The sequence below is a fragment of the Ursus arctos genome, unplaced genomic scaffold (genome assembly GCF_023065955.2).
Source record: "Ursus arctos isolate Adak ecotype North America unplaced genomic scaffold, UrsArc2.0 scaffold_13, whole genome shotgun sequence".
Taxonomy (NCBI): Eukaryota; Metazoa; Chordata; class Mammalia; order Carnivora; family Ursidae; genus Ursus; species Ursus arctos.
In genome coordinates this window covers 51,866,178-51,882,534 of record NW_026622797.1, presented here as the reverse complement: position 1 = coordinate 51,882,534, position 16,357 = coordinate 51,866,178, and the positions used below count along the sequence as shown (strand labels likewise).

Genomic DNA, 16,357 nt, shown 5'->3' with positions numbered 1-16,357 from the left:
CGTGAGCCCCGCCCGGCCCGCTCTCGCCGTGGCGGCGCTGACGGAAGGGGCGGGGCAGGGAGGGGCGGGGCCTGGAGGCCCGGGTCCGCAGGGCAACGGGGAGGGATCGAGGGAGGAGGAGCGGCCCTGAGTTGAAAGTAATTGCGCCCCTGTCGGGCGTGTTGTGCCCCCGGCCAGAGCCCACTCTGTTAACAGCTTCCCGGCGCGCACTCGTGAAGCAGGGGCGAGACGAGCGCCTCTGCCCTGCCTGCGCTCCTGCCAGGACTCCGCGTGAATCTCTCGCGTCTTGCCCCGGCCCGACTAGCCTCGGGACGCCCTGTGGACCCGGGGGCTGCAGGGGCCGTGGAGATCCGGTGCGCCGTGGCAGTCCGCCCTTGGGCCCGGCCGCTACTGCTGGCTCCAAACGCAGACCCGGAGCTCGAGGACGCAGGTGTCCGGTTTCCTTTGACCTTGAAGACCCGGGAAGGTGCGCAGTTCGCGGGGGTGGCAAGTATGCGGGGGGGAGCCTACCCCATTCCCGCGGTCAGCCTGAGAGGTCTTCAGAAGGGACGATTTTTAGTTGCAGTAGACTGCAAAGCAGTTCAACCAGGTTCTCCCTAACCGAGTAGTGAACAGGCTCACGAACGTGGAGCGATTCCCAGTGTCCCGCAGGTCAAGGGCAGCGTTGCCTCTATTCCAGACATTACTTTGCTTACAGGCTTCGGCTCGTTCACGTCTTATCTGTCCTGAAGATCTCCCCACAAACCTCCGGGCTTCTTCCGTTTTCCTCTCCACTACTCATGTCCACACCATTGGCAAAGAACTCTTTTAAAATGCACTTCTATCAGGTCATTCCCTGCTTGAGATCTATGATTCACATGCTTTCTGGGTCAAGTCCAAACTTTGATAGGCCAAGGCCTTTGGAGATCTAGCCTTTTGCCCTTCAATCCAGCTCCAACTTTGTAGGATCTTTTCTGGATTCATTCTGATGCTCCATTTCTCTTGATCTACTTTCATTCCACAGTGGCTAATTAAGCACTCATCGTGTGCGAGGCACTGTCTGGGCAGTTGGGATTCAGCAGAGGAAAACAAATTCAGGTGAAGATTTCTGCCCTTGTGGAGTTTATATTCTACTAGGAGAGACAGTCCAAAAAAAAGAAAAAAGAAAAGAAAAACCTAGTAAATTGATAGGTGAGAAGTGCTATGGAGGAAAAAAAAGTTGAGTAAGGGGAGATTGGGAGACCAAGATGCTTATTAAATAAAATTGGAATGAGTGGACAGCAGTGAGGTGATATTTGAGTTAAGATTGAAGAAAATGAGTTATCTTTGCAGTTTTCTGGGGTAAGAGAGTTCTAGGTGCAGCTGGGACAAAGACCTTATCCAGAAATGCCCCTGTTGTATGTGGGGAGCATCAGGAAAGCCAGCGTAGCTGGACCTGAGAGCAGAGGTTGAGAGTGGCAAGAAATGGGGGGACGGGGGGACCAGATCACATAGAGCCTGTAACCTTGTCTCAGGGCTTTTGTAGGAGTGATATGGTATACATTACTTTTTGAAAGAATCACAGCTCTATGGAAAATAGACTCTAATGGAGCCTTTGTAGTATTGCTATCATCCTCTGTCAAGATGCTGTAAATCTGTGGTAGCAGTGGAAGTGGTGAGAAGTGATGGGATACTGGACATGTTCTGAAGATACAGCCAACGTAGTTTCCTGACATTGGATACGAGTATGAGGGAGAGTCAAGAATGACTGGAAACTTTTGTTCTCAGCACCTACAGGGGTGGAGTTAATCATTCACTGAGATGGAGAAGGCTACAGGTGGAACAGATTTAGGGTTGGGGACATGTCAGGAGTTTGGGGACCAATAAAGCTTGAGGTACCTGTTACACACCCAGGTGGAGATGTTAGGCATTTGGATATTGTGTCAGGGGTCGCCAAGACCTCCCCTAGGATCATTGACTGACTAGGAAGATTCAACGGGACTTGGCTGTGGCTCATGGCTGTGATTTATCACAGCAGAGAGATACAAAGCACAGTCACCAAAGAGAGAAGACTCATAAGACAAAGTGTGCAGGAAGTTAGGTGGTCTTCCAAGAGTCCTCCCCCAGTGGACTTACATAGGACATGCTGAAGTCCCCAGCAACAAATTATGACACTGTATGTGAAATACCATCTATCAGGGAACGCTCATTAGAGCCTCTGCCCAGGGTGTTGATTGGCTTTAGTCACATGGGCACTGACATGCCTAGCATGTACCAAAATTCAAGACTCCCAGAAGGAAAGCAGGTACTCAGCATAAGAAATTGTACAAACAGTTTAGACCCAGTGAGCAACTCCTGTCAGTTCTGAGAATGGTGAGAATCCTGAAATCCAGGTTTCCAGATGCCAGCCAAAGGCCCACCTTTGCAAGCAGGCCTTTCTAAGGATGGTCTCAAGCCTGCTGCTACATTAAGTCTCCTGCACAGATCTACATGTCTGGAATTTGGGAGAAAGGTCTGGAATGGGAGATAGCTAGGGGAGTGGTTGGCATATAGGCAGTATTTAAAGCCATGGAAGTGTTTGGTGTGTTGATATGCATTTGTCAAAGCTGACTGATAGAGCTGAGCTGTAGAAGAGAAGCGGGCCAAATATTGAGCCCTGGGGCCCTCCAACGTTAAGATGCCTGGGAGAAGGAAGAAACAGCAGGTAAGGTGGGAGGAAAACCAAGAGCAAGGTGTCCTGGGAGCCAAGTGAAGAAGAGGCGAGTGATCAGTTGTCTCAGATGCTGCTGAGAAGTCAAACAAGATGAGGACTAACAAATGGCCTTTTGGGTTTAGAAAAAGAGGCATTAAGGAGAGAGACAACCCTTTTTGAGAAGTTTTGTTGTAAAAAGGAACAAGAAAAGTTGTAGCTGGGGGTTAGTGGAATTAAGAGAAGGTTGGTTGGTTATTCAGTGTGAGAAGTAACAGCATGCTAATGAGAATGGTCCATTAGAAAGGGAAAAGTTATAGTTGTAACTTGCTGTTTCCCCCGAGTTCTGTTTCAGGCCACCTTTGCCATTAGAACTCTTCTCCGGCATCCCCGCTCCGAGCTTTAGTCTTCGGGGTCCAGCCTCCTTTGGACCTGGGCTTTCACTCAGGTTCTCTGACAGCCAGTTTACCTGCCCACATTCCACTTGAATAGCAGTTCCTTGAGGACCAGAACTGTATGCTTTGTACGCAGGTCTAGTCTAGCTCGCTACTTGGCATGTGCAGGCAAATGAGTGAATGAGGGATGGATGTGGTAATGGGTAGGGTGTTCCCTTCATTTCTGGAAAGTGAATCTGCAAGGATTCAATGGTTTTTTGTATGTGCCAAGCTGATTGGGAATGGGAATGAGGAAGGAGGCAGGGTTCCTGCCCTGTCACTACCCTTAGAGTTTGGGAGGTAAGAATAGTACAAAAGACACACAGCATTGGTGCAGCATGAGTTTGGGAAAGGGCAGGGGAGGGCGGAGAGGGAGAGTGGGTCTTAGGTGGAGCCTGGAAGATGGAGAAGCCATGCTAAAAGGACAGACACTTTTCTTTCCAGTAGTAGAATCCTTTCTTAAAGTGAAATAGAAGGAACCCCAGTATTTGGCCAGCACTGCTGTTCTAGTCGAAGAGGGTTGGGACCTGGTTAGCCCTCCCCTCCAACATCTCCTCCTCTGAGCAGTTTGAAGGCTCTGTGGTGGAACTTGGGTTCTCAGACTCTACCCCATGGCCCTGGGTGTCCACTGCTAGAAATGGTGATCCTCTCCAGCAAAAATTAGGTTAATGTGTTTTCTCAATTTTATGTTAGTAAATTTTACCTAAACTTCAGCATGTACCAGCGTTTGCCTCCTAGAGCGTGAAGCAGATCACAGAGCGGGAGCAGCTAATAAACACAAAGGTAGTGCTTGGCCTAACATTTTGGTTATGTTAATTGTATTTCCATGTGAGTATGATTTTAAATAGCTGCTTTGTGCTAGCATAAGTGTCCTAGTGTAGGTAAATGTAATGTATTCGTGATCCATCCAAAGAGCAGCATCATATCCAGGCATTCCTCACAAAAGAGAACAGTGTGGTATAATGGCAGGACTTCGAGGGGGAAACGTAGTAATCCAGAGACTGACTGACAGGACTCTCCTCCCCCAGGATGTCTCCTCTTAGGATATCTTCTAAGTCAGGGCACCAGTTCTCCCCACGCCTCCGCTCCTGAAACTATGCATTCTCTCTGGTGTTGCAGTTGGTGAACATTGGTTTTTGTTCAAGAGAAAATGAGACATAAATTTCATGGTGTAGCAGGAAGAACAGTGGACTTGGAGTCAGAAGATTGACGGACAGTTCAGCATGGTGGTAAAGAGCCTAAAGACTTAGCCAGGGAGCCTGGGTTTGAATCCACTTAGTATTTGTGTGACCCTGTCACTGAGATGATGAATTAATAGGTAGAGCAGGGCCTGACCCATAGTAAACAATGAGCGTTAAGAAGACCTGTCATTGGAAGCCTGGCTGTATTGTTTACTAGCCGTATGACCTAGCAGATTGTTAAATTGCTCCAGGTCTCATTTGTGCTCATCTGTAAAATGAGGGCCCTGTACAAAGTTATCCCTGAGAGGCTGCCCTTTTCATCTCCGCACACACATTCTGCTCCAGGAATATTGTTAATTGGGGGGCATGTGCAGCAAGGTTCTCAGCTCGCAGGCATACATATAGCCTTTGGCATTATACCTGATAGCAAAACAAACTTCGCTGAAGTCACTTAGGCCACTGTTTTCAAACTTCTTTTTATTATTACCTTCAGTAAATGTATCTTCCATGGTGACCCAGCATATGTGTATGTGTATTGCAGTGAAAATTATATAAAGCAGTATTTACTTACTATATGTGATGTACTGTAATATTTTCTATACTCTTCAGTTTTAGTTCTTTTTTTAAAATTTATTTGTTTGACACAGAGAGCAAGAGAAAGCTCGAGAGAGCACAAGCAGAGGGAGTGGCAGAGGGAGAAGCAGGCTCCCAGCTGAGCAGGGAGCATGATGCTGGGTGGGGGGTGGGAGAGGGGCGATTCCAGGACCCCGAGATCGTGACCTGAGCACAAGGCAGACGCTTCACTGACTGAGCCACCCAGGCACCCCCAGTTTTAGTTCTTAAAAAGTAAAAAGTTTATAATGGCTCATGACCATTATAGTTTGAAAAACACCTAAAGATAGGCAAATTATCATCACTAATGCCAGTCTTTATCTTCTGTATTACAAGAGCATCTTATTAACCATCTGGTCTAGGCCCAACAGTAACTGGTGATTTCAGCCAGGGCTGTCTTGGCCCATAACTTGGTCATCACCAGATAAATGCTAATGAGTCTAGGATTTAGGACCGACACAGAATTTCTGAGGCTGATAGTACTCTGAGAGCTCTGGCCACTATGGTTAACCTTCCTCTTGTGTTTTGCGTGGGTGGGAAGGTATGAAAGGCTCTGCTTATGAGAGAATTACTTTTCTTAAAATTTTACATCGTAAAGAATATATGTTAAAATGTTAACATTGGTTGTCATAGAGTGGATATGGGTGGTTTGAATTTTCTTTATATTCTTTTCAAATTTTCTACCATGAAAATATGTTTCACATATAATCATTGAAATCTTCTTTCTCTTAAATTATGGTAATAAGAGTAGCAATTACTACTTAAAAGAATCTTTACTTGGCAAAAAGTCCACCATTAGGTAACTTTTTTTAGCTTAGTTTAGTTTTTTTTTTAAGATTTTATTTTTCTAAGTAATCTCTATGCCCAGTGTGGGGCTCGAACCCATAACCTGAGGTCAAGAGTCACATGCGCCACCAACTGAGCCAGCCAGGTGCCCCTTAATTTTTGATTATAGTGATCCATGAAATACAAAGTCTAGGAACTACTGAAATACACTATTTTCTTTCTTTATCCCTAGTTGTATAACATCTAAGGCTTTTTCCTATGCGTGATTATTATTCATTCTCTATTAAATTAGATAGAATATGTATAAAAATGATTCTCTCAATATTTCTCTTTAAGGTGCTTCAAATAGTTTCCAGTCAGTATTTTAGAGCACTCTGTGGATTTTATAGCATTTAAAAATTATTTCAAATTACAGTTGTGTTGAAAAACAACCCTTAAATTATGCCTGCTTTATTTCTCAGTTAAGACTCAGATTGGTGTCCCAAGAGCAATGAGATACAGAGTTGAGCTTGTGGTGTCTGCCTTGTTCATGCCAACAAAAATAAGAGCCAGCATGTTAACAAATACAACTTGGAAGTAGCTAGCTGTGTGCTTTTGAGTGGGCTTACAGGTAATTGCTGTTGTCAGCTTTGTGATGAATGGAAAGTAGGAAGGAAAAATAATTGAAACCAACATCAAAGAGATCTGTCTGAAAGGATAGCCTTGGCACCATGGAAAGTCACTGACAGACTTAAGGTATGAGGATATGGGCCATATGGCAACCCTCTCAGATTACTAAACCGTGGTCTCTAAAGCCATCTTGGTGTGCTTGGGAAGGTTTGCTCCCATCATAAGAAGATGGTTTCTGCTGCCTTTGAGGTAACCTAGGACTTGACTACTCTCTGGCATGTTAGCACCTCGGTGCCTCAGGAAACGGTTAGCTAGTTTCTGGGTCTTCTGGCCCCTTCCTTCTCTACTAGCTAGCGGCTCCGTTAAACAGTAGGAGAAAGATGGAAAAGGAGGTAAAACGCAGCTCTGTCCGGTCTGCTCCTTGCTAGCTTGGATTTGCTGGGGCAGGGGTTGAAATAAAGCCTAGAGATTCACTCTGGGTTTTAGGAAGTTATGACTTGGTGTCCTTCCTTGGCAAAGTCAGTGTCGTAAGGATGTGACGTATGTCAGCAAATAGTCTTTCTCTGCTTGAGATCTTTTTTTTTTTAAAACCGTTGAGAACTGTTGTTAATATTCTTCGGTAGCAGTCCATATCCAAGCTAATTTGGGGGATGGAGAAGAGGAGAACCGGGGTGTTCACACACATCTAGTTCCATCCTCCTGACCACCCTGCGAGGGAAGCACAGCTGGAAGACTCACCGTGGAAAAGTACGTAGCCCTGAGTATGTGCAGACCAGTATGGCCTTTTGTAGGGGAGAGTAAGTGCAGTGCTGATAACAGAGTGTTCGTGGTACATATGGTTTATGTTGTGAGGATGCCAGGACACAGCACTTGTGAAATAAAACTGAATTATTGTCTGTTTCAGGTTATATGCGCCATGGCTCTGACCGGTGTCAGATTGCCTACCAGCGTTTTGAGAAAGCCAGATGCCTGGATTGGACTCTGGGGATCGCTGCAAGGGACACCTTCCTATAAACTCTGTGCTTCCTGGAATCGATACTTATATTTTTCTAGTACCCAGTTAAACACATCAAGTTGTAAAACATTTCTCCATAGCTTTTTCTCACTGAGACTCCCAGAGCTTTTAATATCTCCAGAATATATTTTCCCACTTTCCATAAGACTTAAAAGTAATATAAGCTCTAAAAAATCCACTAAGAAGACTCTGCAAAAAGCTGAGGATGAAGAGGACTCTGAAGACGAGAGTGATCGTGAGACGAGTGAGCGCGAAGAGGAGCTGGAGGATGACCCCACTGTGATCAAAGACTATAAAGATCTGGAGAAAGTAGTGCAGTCTTTTCGGTATGATGTTATCCTAAAGACAGGCCTAGATGTCGGGAGAAAGTAAGTATGATGCGCATTTTATTATAAAACCCCTTGTCTTTTTGTCATTTTAATGTAGTAGTTCCCATCACTCAGCCCATCTTTTGGTGAGGGGCAGCCACAGTTAGGAGAGCACCTTCCCGGTCACCTGTTCCAGTTATTTCCTCCTACAGATGAGAACACTGACTCCCCAGCAAGTCAGGTGACTGCACATCCCATGTGCCATATTTCCCTGATCCTAAGACACTGGCGGCTCTTCTTAAGATGAGCCACCGATTTAATACCAGCTTCTTGAGGAAAGTAATGACCTTGTTAGAGGTGTATAGCGAGAGGAAACCGCGCCTGGGTTTCACAAATGCCACAGTGTGAGAAGGTACCTTTTAGAAGCAACAGAAGCAGTGTAATGTAAAGAATGCAGGCTCGGGCGCCCGGGTGGCTCAGTCGGTTAAGTGTCTGCCTTCAGCTCAGGGTCCTGGGGTCGAGCCCCGCATCGGGCTCCTTGCTCAGCAGGGGGTCTGCTTCTTCCTCTCCCTCTGCCTGCCGCTCCCCCTGCTTGTGCTCGCTCGCTCTCTGTCAAATAAATAAATCTTAAAAAAAAAAAAATGCAGTCTCTACAGCTAGACCCCTCATGCTCTGTGTGAGCGCGGGCAAGTTCCTTGAATTCAGTTTTCTCATCTGTAAAATGTAAAACAGCCCTACTCTAGAAGTTGGTGCTTCTGTCTAAAGCATCTTAGTGGATGGAACTAGAGAGGATTATGTTGGTCAGAGAAAGACAAATACCATATGATATCACTTGTATGTGGAATTTAAGAACAAAACAGATGAATATAGGGGAAGGGAAGTAAGAGAAACAGAGGCAAACCATGAGAGACTTTTCACTCTAGGAAACAAACAGGGTTGCTGGGGGAGGTGGGGGTTGCGTACCTGAGTGACGGGCATTAAGGAGCGCACGTGATGTGATGGGTGTTATACGCAACTGATGAATCACTGAACTCTACCTCAAACTAGTAACACATTATGGGTTAATTAAATTGAATTTAAATTTGAAAAAATAATAAAGCATTTTAACAGTGCCTGACACATAGTAGGTACTCATCATATGTTAGCTATTATGAAGAAAATACTGTGTTCATATATAGTGCATAGAGATGTTAAATAGAACTTTGAAGATTTTTTTAGTATTCTTGTTCTCTCTGCTGGACTAATCATATAAGAATAGTGACCCTCATTGTTCATCCATTCCTTTAGCAATCATTGTGTGCATACTGCATGCAAGGTAAGAATCATGGTATGGATAATATACTCAGATTTCCATGTGTAATTTATACCTTTATGACCTAATTTAATGGTGTAGTTTAATTTTTTAATCCACAAAGCTTAAGAACTCATAAAGATGACTGAGCCCATAGGCATCCTCTTGGGGATTTACTGAATGTTCTCTAAAATCTGGCATACTTGTTGGGGGGTGGGGGCTGTCTCTTCCCCAGAGACGTAGCTGCTGCTGTTATAAGCAGAGCCCCAGATGGTAATCACTTGAAGTTAGAGCAGCGAGAGAAAAGTGTATGGATCTTTGTCAGCACCCTCTCCTGGTCTGTTTGCCCTAGTGATTGAATTGAGAGATCAGTGGCTGCTGGGTTGGCATTTCCTGGACCTCAGTGCGGAGTCACAGGGGATTTTTTTAATGGCTTCACCGTACGTGTGGTGCCTGGTTTTTCTCTCGGAGCCCAGAGCCCTTTGATGGTCATGAATAATGGGAGCTCCCGCTTTGCAGGCGGCTGCTGCAGGAGTCTGGTGGGGTACCCCAGGCCCTCCCGAAGCTTACCTGCCCAGCGGTTGCAGCACATCTCTGCCCCCGTCCGGCATCTGTTCAGAAGCGCCCCTTGATCTCGCTGTTTCACATGCACACGGGAGCAGTTGACTTCCACTTCCCTGGCACCCAGAATGGAGGTTTTGTGGAGAGGCTGGTCACTGTCAGAATAAGCGTTAATGGCAGGTGTTTTTCTCAGACCTCTATAATTGTCTTGAATATATTTCTATTTCAAAGCGTTTGACTTTTTTTTTTTTTTTTTTTTTTTTGTTAAGCAAAGTGGAAGATGCATTCTACAAAGGTGAACTCAGGCTGAATGGGGAAAAATTATGGAAGAAAAGCAGAACGGTGAGCTATTCTGACAGCCAGACATTTTTGTCTGTTGCTCTGCCAGTACTCAGTGCCACCCCGATTTCCCTTCGAGGGTCCTCAGTGACTCCTTTGTGTGTTGTGTTGCCCTCTCTGCAGTTCCCCACGGGCCTGGTCAAGCTAGGGAGAACCGCCAGCCAGCTTCCGCCACACAAACCGCTTGCTCTTCTGCAGCCGTAATGTCCAAGAGAAAGCTTTCCCTTTTTCTTTAAAATTTTAAGATAGGCCACTGTCACAGTTGGCAAAAATCCGTTAACCAAGTCATTAGCCCCATGAGAAGCTAGTAACAAGACTGAAAAGAAAGAGTTGATCCGTGTAGAGGTGACTTTGGACTGCTGTTGCTGAGCAGACGTGTGACGCTGATCCGGTCAGCCGTACCCCCGGCACTCGTGCGCCCCACGGTGTGCAGAGCAGCTGTCAGAAAGGGACTCTGTTTTCTAACAGGCCCACAGCAATACCATTGCTAAGTGAGAGAAATCAAGTATAAGCAAATGCATTTCCAGTACCCAGTGTTGTTATAATAAGTCATATATATATACAGTTTAAAATGTGTATTTTTGTAGAAATAGGTTGCATATATACATACATCTAGAATTAAAATAGTAATATTACTAGTATTTATCTTTGGGGCATTATGGGTTTTATTTTCTTCATTCTTTTTATTTTCTGAGTTTTTTATAAGTATAGGTCACTTTCATAATTGGAAAAACACGAATGATAGTAAAAGTTAACAAAGCACAATAAAAAAGCTATGACAGACGCTCTTTAAAAGTTTGGAAGAGGGGCGCCTGGGTGGCTCAGGTGGTTAAGCACCTGCCTTGGGCTCTGGTCAGGATCCCAGGGCCATGGGATCGAGCCCGGCCTGGAGCTCCTGGCTCAGTGAGGAGTCTGCTTCTCCCTCTCCCTCTGCCCGTCCCCCTTCCCTCCTCCTCATGCTCGCTCTGTGTCTCTCTGTCTCAAATGAGTAAATAAAATCTTTAAAAAAAAAAAAGAAAACTTGGAAGACGCAGACAGGAGGCATTGGCAGACAATCTCACTCTTAGTGTCTAGGGAACCAATGTTCCAGGGAAGTTAGACACACTTTCGTAGGTGGCTTTTAAGCTTGTTTCATATTTCACGGCACCCCAGGGCTTGGAGGGCTTGAGCTACACCCCTGGGACAAGGGAGGTGTGAGCTGTCGGCCGTGGACCCAGGTGAGCACCGAGGCTTTCCTCGGAGACCCTGCTCTCTGGGTTCCTACAGGTTCTCATGGAGGACAGGAGGAGAGGGCTCTCCTCAGTGCTTGTCTCAGCTGCCGAGTCCCAAGGTCCACGATCTGGGATGGCACCTGACCCGGCAGGTTCAGCGTGTCAGTCCCGGCTCTGTGAGCTGCGGGACACCAGGCACTCCAGACGTGCATCTGGAGATCAGGCCCTTCTTGTCCCGTAATTGCTTTTTCCTGCTTGTAGCCCTGCCCCCTCTCCGCCGCCGCCGTGTTCCCGAGACAAGACCTGCTCTGGGCACCCACGCCTCTGTGCCCGGCCTCATTTACAAACGCCACAAGTCTCTTTTTCCCTCTCTGCTTTGAGATATTGTTAACTACAGTCTAATTGCTGCTGCTTCATTCTGCCTTGGGTGTTCTGTTGTCTCGGCTGCCTTCCAGATTTCTCCTGAGGGTCAGCAAAGGAAGGGGCCGGTGTTAACACTCGACTGCCTTGTTACTAGGAGGCCTGTAGCCATAGTAACTGCAGCTAAGGGGAGATTTGAAATGTAGATATTTGGAACAGCCCATAATCCCAGCCAGTTTGCTTTGTGTGTGCTGTGCCGTCTCCCACGTTAGAAAGGACAGGCCCTTGCAGGGAATAAAGGACACCTGCCCTTCCGTGGCCTGCCGCGCGGGGCTGTGCCTGGCTGCTGGCCTTGAAGGGTCAGGCAGACTGTGGCGCCGCGGAGCTTTCCTGTGAGCTGCGAACCATGGTGCTGTAGGTGCTGGGTGCCTGCTGACTTACGCAAAGGCTGCATAGGGCCTGAGGACGGGACCGAAGCTCACCTCTCCCTGGGATTGCCCGGCTAAAGGAGAAACGTTCCTTCCCTAGTCTCTGCCTTAGAAGCGGGCTCCTGAAGGGGTCTGTTGCTCAGCCACACACTAGCCAGCTTTTTTAAGGGCCAGATACTGCACACAGTAGATCTGTGAAGGGATACACAGAACGGTTGGTTGCCTTTCTCTCTGTACCCTTTAATGCCTTTTATATATGCATGGTATTTACTAAAAAGTGAATTTTAATGAAATAAAGTCATGCTGAAAAATGTAAAGGGATTCAAAATATTCGTTTTCAAACCTTGTATTTCTGGACATTGACTGTAAATGTCCACACAATTGGGCCAAATGGTTTTGTTTTTTGTTGTCTTTTTTTTAATTGAACTCACGAGAACTACGGGAGGACAGCCTCCCTAGATGATGCTTGGGTCAGCCCATCCTTCAGACCGAGGGGAAAAGCAATCTTCATGCTTCCTTGTGGTGTAAGGCTTTTGCTTCTCAGCCCAGAGGGGAGAAGGTTTATAATCAGCTGCTGTGTGTTTCACATGTAGCTGCCCTAGGCCTGGGTTGACCAGTATGGCATGGTGGCAAATGTGTGCATTCCCATGTTGTAGACTGAATACTGGGCCCTTGAATGGGTGGGAAAACAAATACGAGCTTGCCCCGGTAAGGTGCAGATGTTTTTGACAGCATGAATTTAGGAGTGCCTCAGAGAGCGTTAATCAGAAAAGAAGGTAAAAGTGACACCATATTTCTTTTAAGTGGCCATGTGTGCCCACTTAGAGGCCACGGCCAACACATGGGGTTGCTGCCCGCCTCCTTGGAAGCAGTTGTTAGTGGTCTGAGATGGCCCCAGCTGTTCCTGGCTTGTGTCTAGTAAAAGCAGCATATGGCACCTGGGTCCGTTTAGCTCCTTCCTGAGTCACTGGGCAGGTACCCCTGGAATCCTGACCTCCCAGCACCAGGTGCCCACCGTGGGCTGTCCCTGGCAACACTGCTGTCTGTGACTGCCCTAGGACATGCCCTGGACTAGTTAGCCCAAGGCTCCCATCTGGGCAAGAATGGGTTTGACCTCAGCCCTTTGAACTCATTGAGTCAGCATCCAACTTGATCCTTGGTCCTTTTTGTGACGTTGTCTTTGTGAATTGAGTACTATCTTGATGATGTGGCATCACTGGGGCTAGTCAGAGCTAGAAAAGAAGTTTACCATTTCTCTAACAGATGCAGCTGTGACTCCGCAGTGACTGATTTTCAACAGACTGCCCCATCCCCAATTCCGCAGCTCATCTGGGTCGAAATCAATGAAAAGTCACACTGGAAATGGTGTTTTCAGTGCTGGCAATAATTACTGCGTACATACTCTCTACGATTGTGCCCCACTTTCTTTGCCTCTTGTCACTGTTACTGAAACAAATCCCTCTGAGTGTGTCCTTCAATCATCTAGTAGAGGTGAGTGTTTGAGCCACACCACACAGGCCATAAGCAGCCAGCTGTCTAGGTCTGATGGAAGGACACGGATGGTTTTGGGCACATGCGTGTGAGGCATTCTCTGAGGGAGGCCCTTTCACCTGGAGGCACTAGGGATAAGGGACGGCGTCAGAGGAATCACTACCTTTTCTCACATGCCCCTCTGTGTAATGATGGTCCCCTGATTAAAACTCAAAGCAAGGACATTTGTGGGGCACCTGGCTGGCTCAGTCAGTGGAGCATGCGACTCTTGATTTTAGGGCCATGAGTTCGAGCCCCACATTAGGTGTAAAGATTACTAAAAAAATAAACTTAAAAAAAAAAAGGACATTTGCATTGGCCTGTGTTTCCCAAAATGCAATGAAGGCTGAGTTTTCTTTTAATTTTCAGGTGAAAGTGGGAGATACATTGGATCTTCTAATTGGAGAGGATAAAGAAGCAGAAACAGAGACAGTGATGAGGGTTCTCCTGAAAAAAGTGTTGGAGGAGAAAACGGAAAGTGAAAAGTACAGAGTGGTGTTACGCCGGTGGAAAAAGTTAAAGTTGCCTAAAAAGAGTATGTCGAAATAAATGGATTGCTTTTTATTGATAAAACTGCTTTCTGGTGATGGGGGAAGGGCCAACTTCAAAAAAGGATATTTTTATTAAAATAAAGTTATCTAACCTTTAGTGGACTCTGCTGAGCTATTTTATGGAAATTGGGATCCATAGCTTGGAGACACTGCCGTGGCCTGGATTCCTGTCCGGGGCTTGATTTGTGCCCATTTCGACCTCATTTTGGCCTCGTGAGCATGAATAAGATGTGTGCTGAATGAACTAACCCCAGAGAGGTTTTAATGCCAAGCCTGCTGTTTCCCACATTAACTACCTTGGGAGTCTGTGCGAAATAAACTGGCCTTGTTTGTGCTTTCATTTCAGTTTTATCCTTGTTGACCAGCTTCCCTGGGTTCAGGCTTCTTACGGCAACCAAGTAAAGTCAAGGTCACCCTTCATATCCATGGGGAGACTGGTTTCTCCACCAACCCTTCTGAACTACCCACATGTGAGCTTTAGTTCCCTTCAGTTTGTCTTCAGAAGTATGGATAAGTGAAGTTGTTCCAACTCATTCCGAATGGGCTACTTAGGGCCCTTTTAAAATGAATTGTTCAGGGCAGGGGTTGGTAAACTGAGGCGGCTGGAGGCCTTTTGTATGGCATTCAAGAATGGTTTTTACATTTTTAAAGCGTTAAGAGAAGGAAGGAATATATGACAGAGGCCTTAGGTAGCCCACAAAACCTAAAATATTTACTCTCTTACCTTTTACAGAAAAAAAAAAATGTGATGACCCCTACCCCAGCTTAGGGTAATAAGCTGAGTGTTTAATTTTCAGGTGAAGGTAGATTTTAGTAGATTTTAGGGGAAACAGATTTTACCAATGAAGAGAACGAAGAGTCCGAGACCAATTATTCTAATTCTCAAGAAAGTGTTACAAAAAGGACAAAGCCTAAAAAAAATACAGTATTAGAAGGGACACATACATAATATACATCATCTAAGAAAAGGGCATCTGCAGAAATAAATTGGTTTGTAGACTCCCAGGAACAGTTTCCTAGCACTAGAAGGGTCAGCTCAACTAGACACCTATTGGATGGTGTCCTGGAAAAAAGACTGGCTGTGTCTGGGTCCTTTTATTTGCCCTCCAGGAATTCTTGAGAATTCAGGTTAACTGACAGTGAAGGGGGATGTCTGGGCCCATTGAGTCTGGAAGTCTTTAACACCTTGGAGTTCAGAAGACTCCCAAAAATCGATTTTTATTTGAAAGCCTAAGTAAGCTCTCAGGCAGAAATACTACGTACCATGCAGAGCAACAGAGGGAAGTTTTGTTTTCCCACTTGTTAATTGGGCTTTTCTGAGTTATCAGTAAAAACAACATGTTTCATTTCAACATGACTTAGTTATGAATTATAATTTAGGAGACTAATGTCTTTACTTTTTCTCATTTTCTTTACCTCTCTGTCCATCTTGTTCTCCTTCCCTCTCCCTCCCGCTCTTCTCTTGACTTCTCTTTGGAAGGTTATAGAAAGCCTAAGAAGTCTTGTGTGGTGAGGGGCAGCATGGCCTTGCGATGTGTCAGGGGTCCTGGTTTTTAGGCTCAGTCTTGCCACTAGAAGTTGGGTTACCTCAGTTACAGTTGACCTCACTCTCTCTGAGCTTCAGCTTCCTCATTGGTCAGCTGGGGATGAGGACCCTAATTGCCTTACCTGTCCTGTGTTCAAAGGAAGGAGAAAATCAAAATGTGTTGTATGAGGTCAGAGGAGTTGTTGCTAGGGAGGAAGCAGGAAGAGCCACTTGAAAGGCTTTCTGGAGAGAGGTAATTAGCACCTCACCTAGCTGCTTGCCTGTTTGGTGGCTCACTCCAGACCTGTTTTAAAAAATCAAACTAAGAAAAAAACATCTGATGGAGAATGTTGGTTTGGTGACGGCCTGTGGCAAAAACCAATCTCTCACAGTTGTCTACAGTGCGAGGGACGTGGTTATGAAACAGCAGAAACAAAAGGACGTGGTGATGAAATAGAAACAAAAGCAATTCATAAAAAGATTTACGGAACTCTTGCAACTCATTACTTGACCCACACGACGGTTGCTTTGTAAGGCCGCCGTGGCGAGGCCTCCTCAGCGAAAATTAAAATTGGAAAAGATTAAAGATGTCTATGTTTCTAATGCTGTGGTTCTCAACCGGGGGTGATTTCACACTTGGCAATGTCTAGAGACATTATGGTTGTCACAGCTGAGGGGGTTTAAGGGCATCGAGTGGACAGGGACCAGTGATGCCTCTAAACCTGTACAGTGTACAGGACGCCCCACAGCAAAGTTATCGGACCCCAAACGACAGTAGGAGTGAGGTTGAGACACCCTGCTCTAAGGGGATGACAAGGTTTGTTTTTTGCTTTTTTTTTTTAAGTTACGACTACTTTGGTAGAGGCTGATCAAGCCCTTTACCAGTGACGGTAATTCTTTCAAAGAAATAGCTCTCCTCTAGGAAATACGACGCTAATGGCACTTCTCTGCCAAAGAGCATTTACTGTC

General features: G+C 45.9%; 1 protein-coding gene across 1 annotated transcript; it reads left to right on the top strand.

The window, feature by feature from the left end:
- Positions 1-54: 54 nt before the first annotated feature.
- MTRES1 (mitochondrial transcription rescue factor 1) lies at positions 55-13,960 on the top strand. Its single transcript, XM_026511706.4, has 4 exons — positions 55-466; positions 7,174-7,652; positions 9,714-9,786; positions 13,682-13,960. Exons 2-4 carry the CDS (start codon positions 7,186-7,188, stop codon positions 13,859-13,861), a joined length of 720 nt encoding a protein of 239 aa, XP_026367491.1. The 5' UTR covers positions 55-466; positions 7,174-7,185; the 3' UTR covers positions 13,862-13,960.
- Positions 13,961-16,357: the final 2,397 nt, after the last annotated feature.

Excerpts from the sequence above, each read along its gene's own strand:
- MTRES1 (XM_026511706.4), top strand. The coding sequence starts at position 7,186 with ATGGCTCTGACCGGTGTCAGATTGCCTACCAGCGTTTTGAGAAAGCCA. Across the intron at positions 7,653-9,713 it reads GGCCTAGATGTCGGGAGAAA|CAAAGTGGAAGATGCATTCT; the intron begins GTAAGTATGATG and ends TTTTTTGTTAAG. Across the intron at positions 9,787-13,681 it reads TATGGAAGAAAAGCAGAACG|GTGAAAGTGGGAGATACATT; the intron begins GTGAGCTATTCT and ends TTTAATTTTCAG.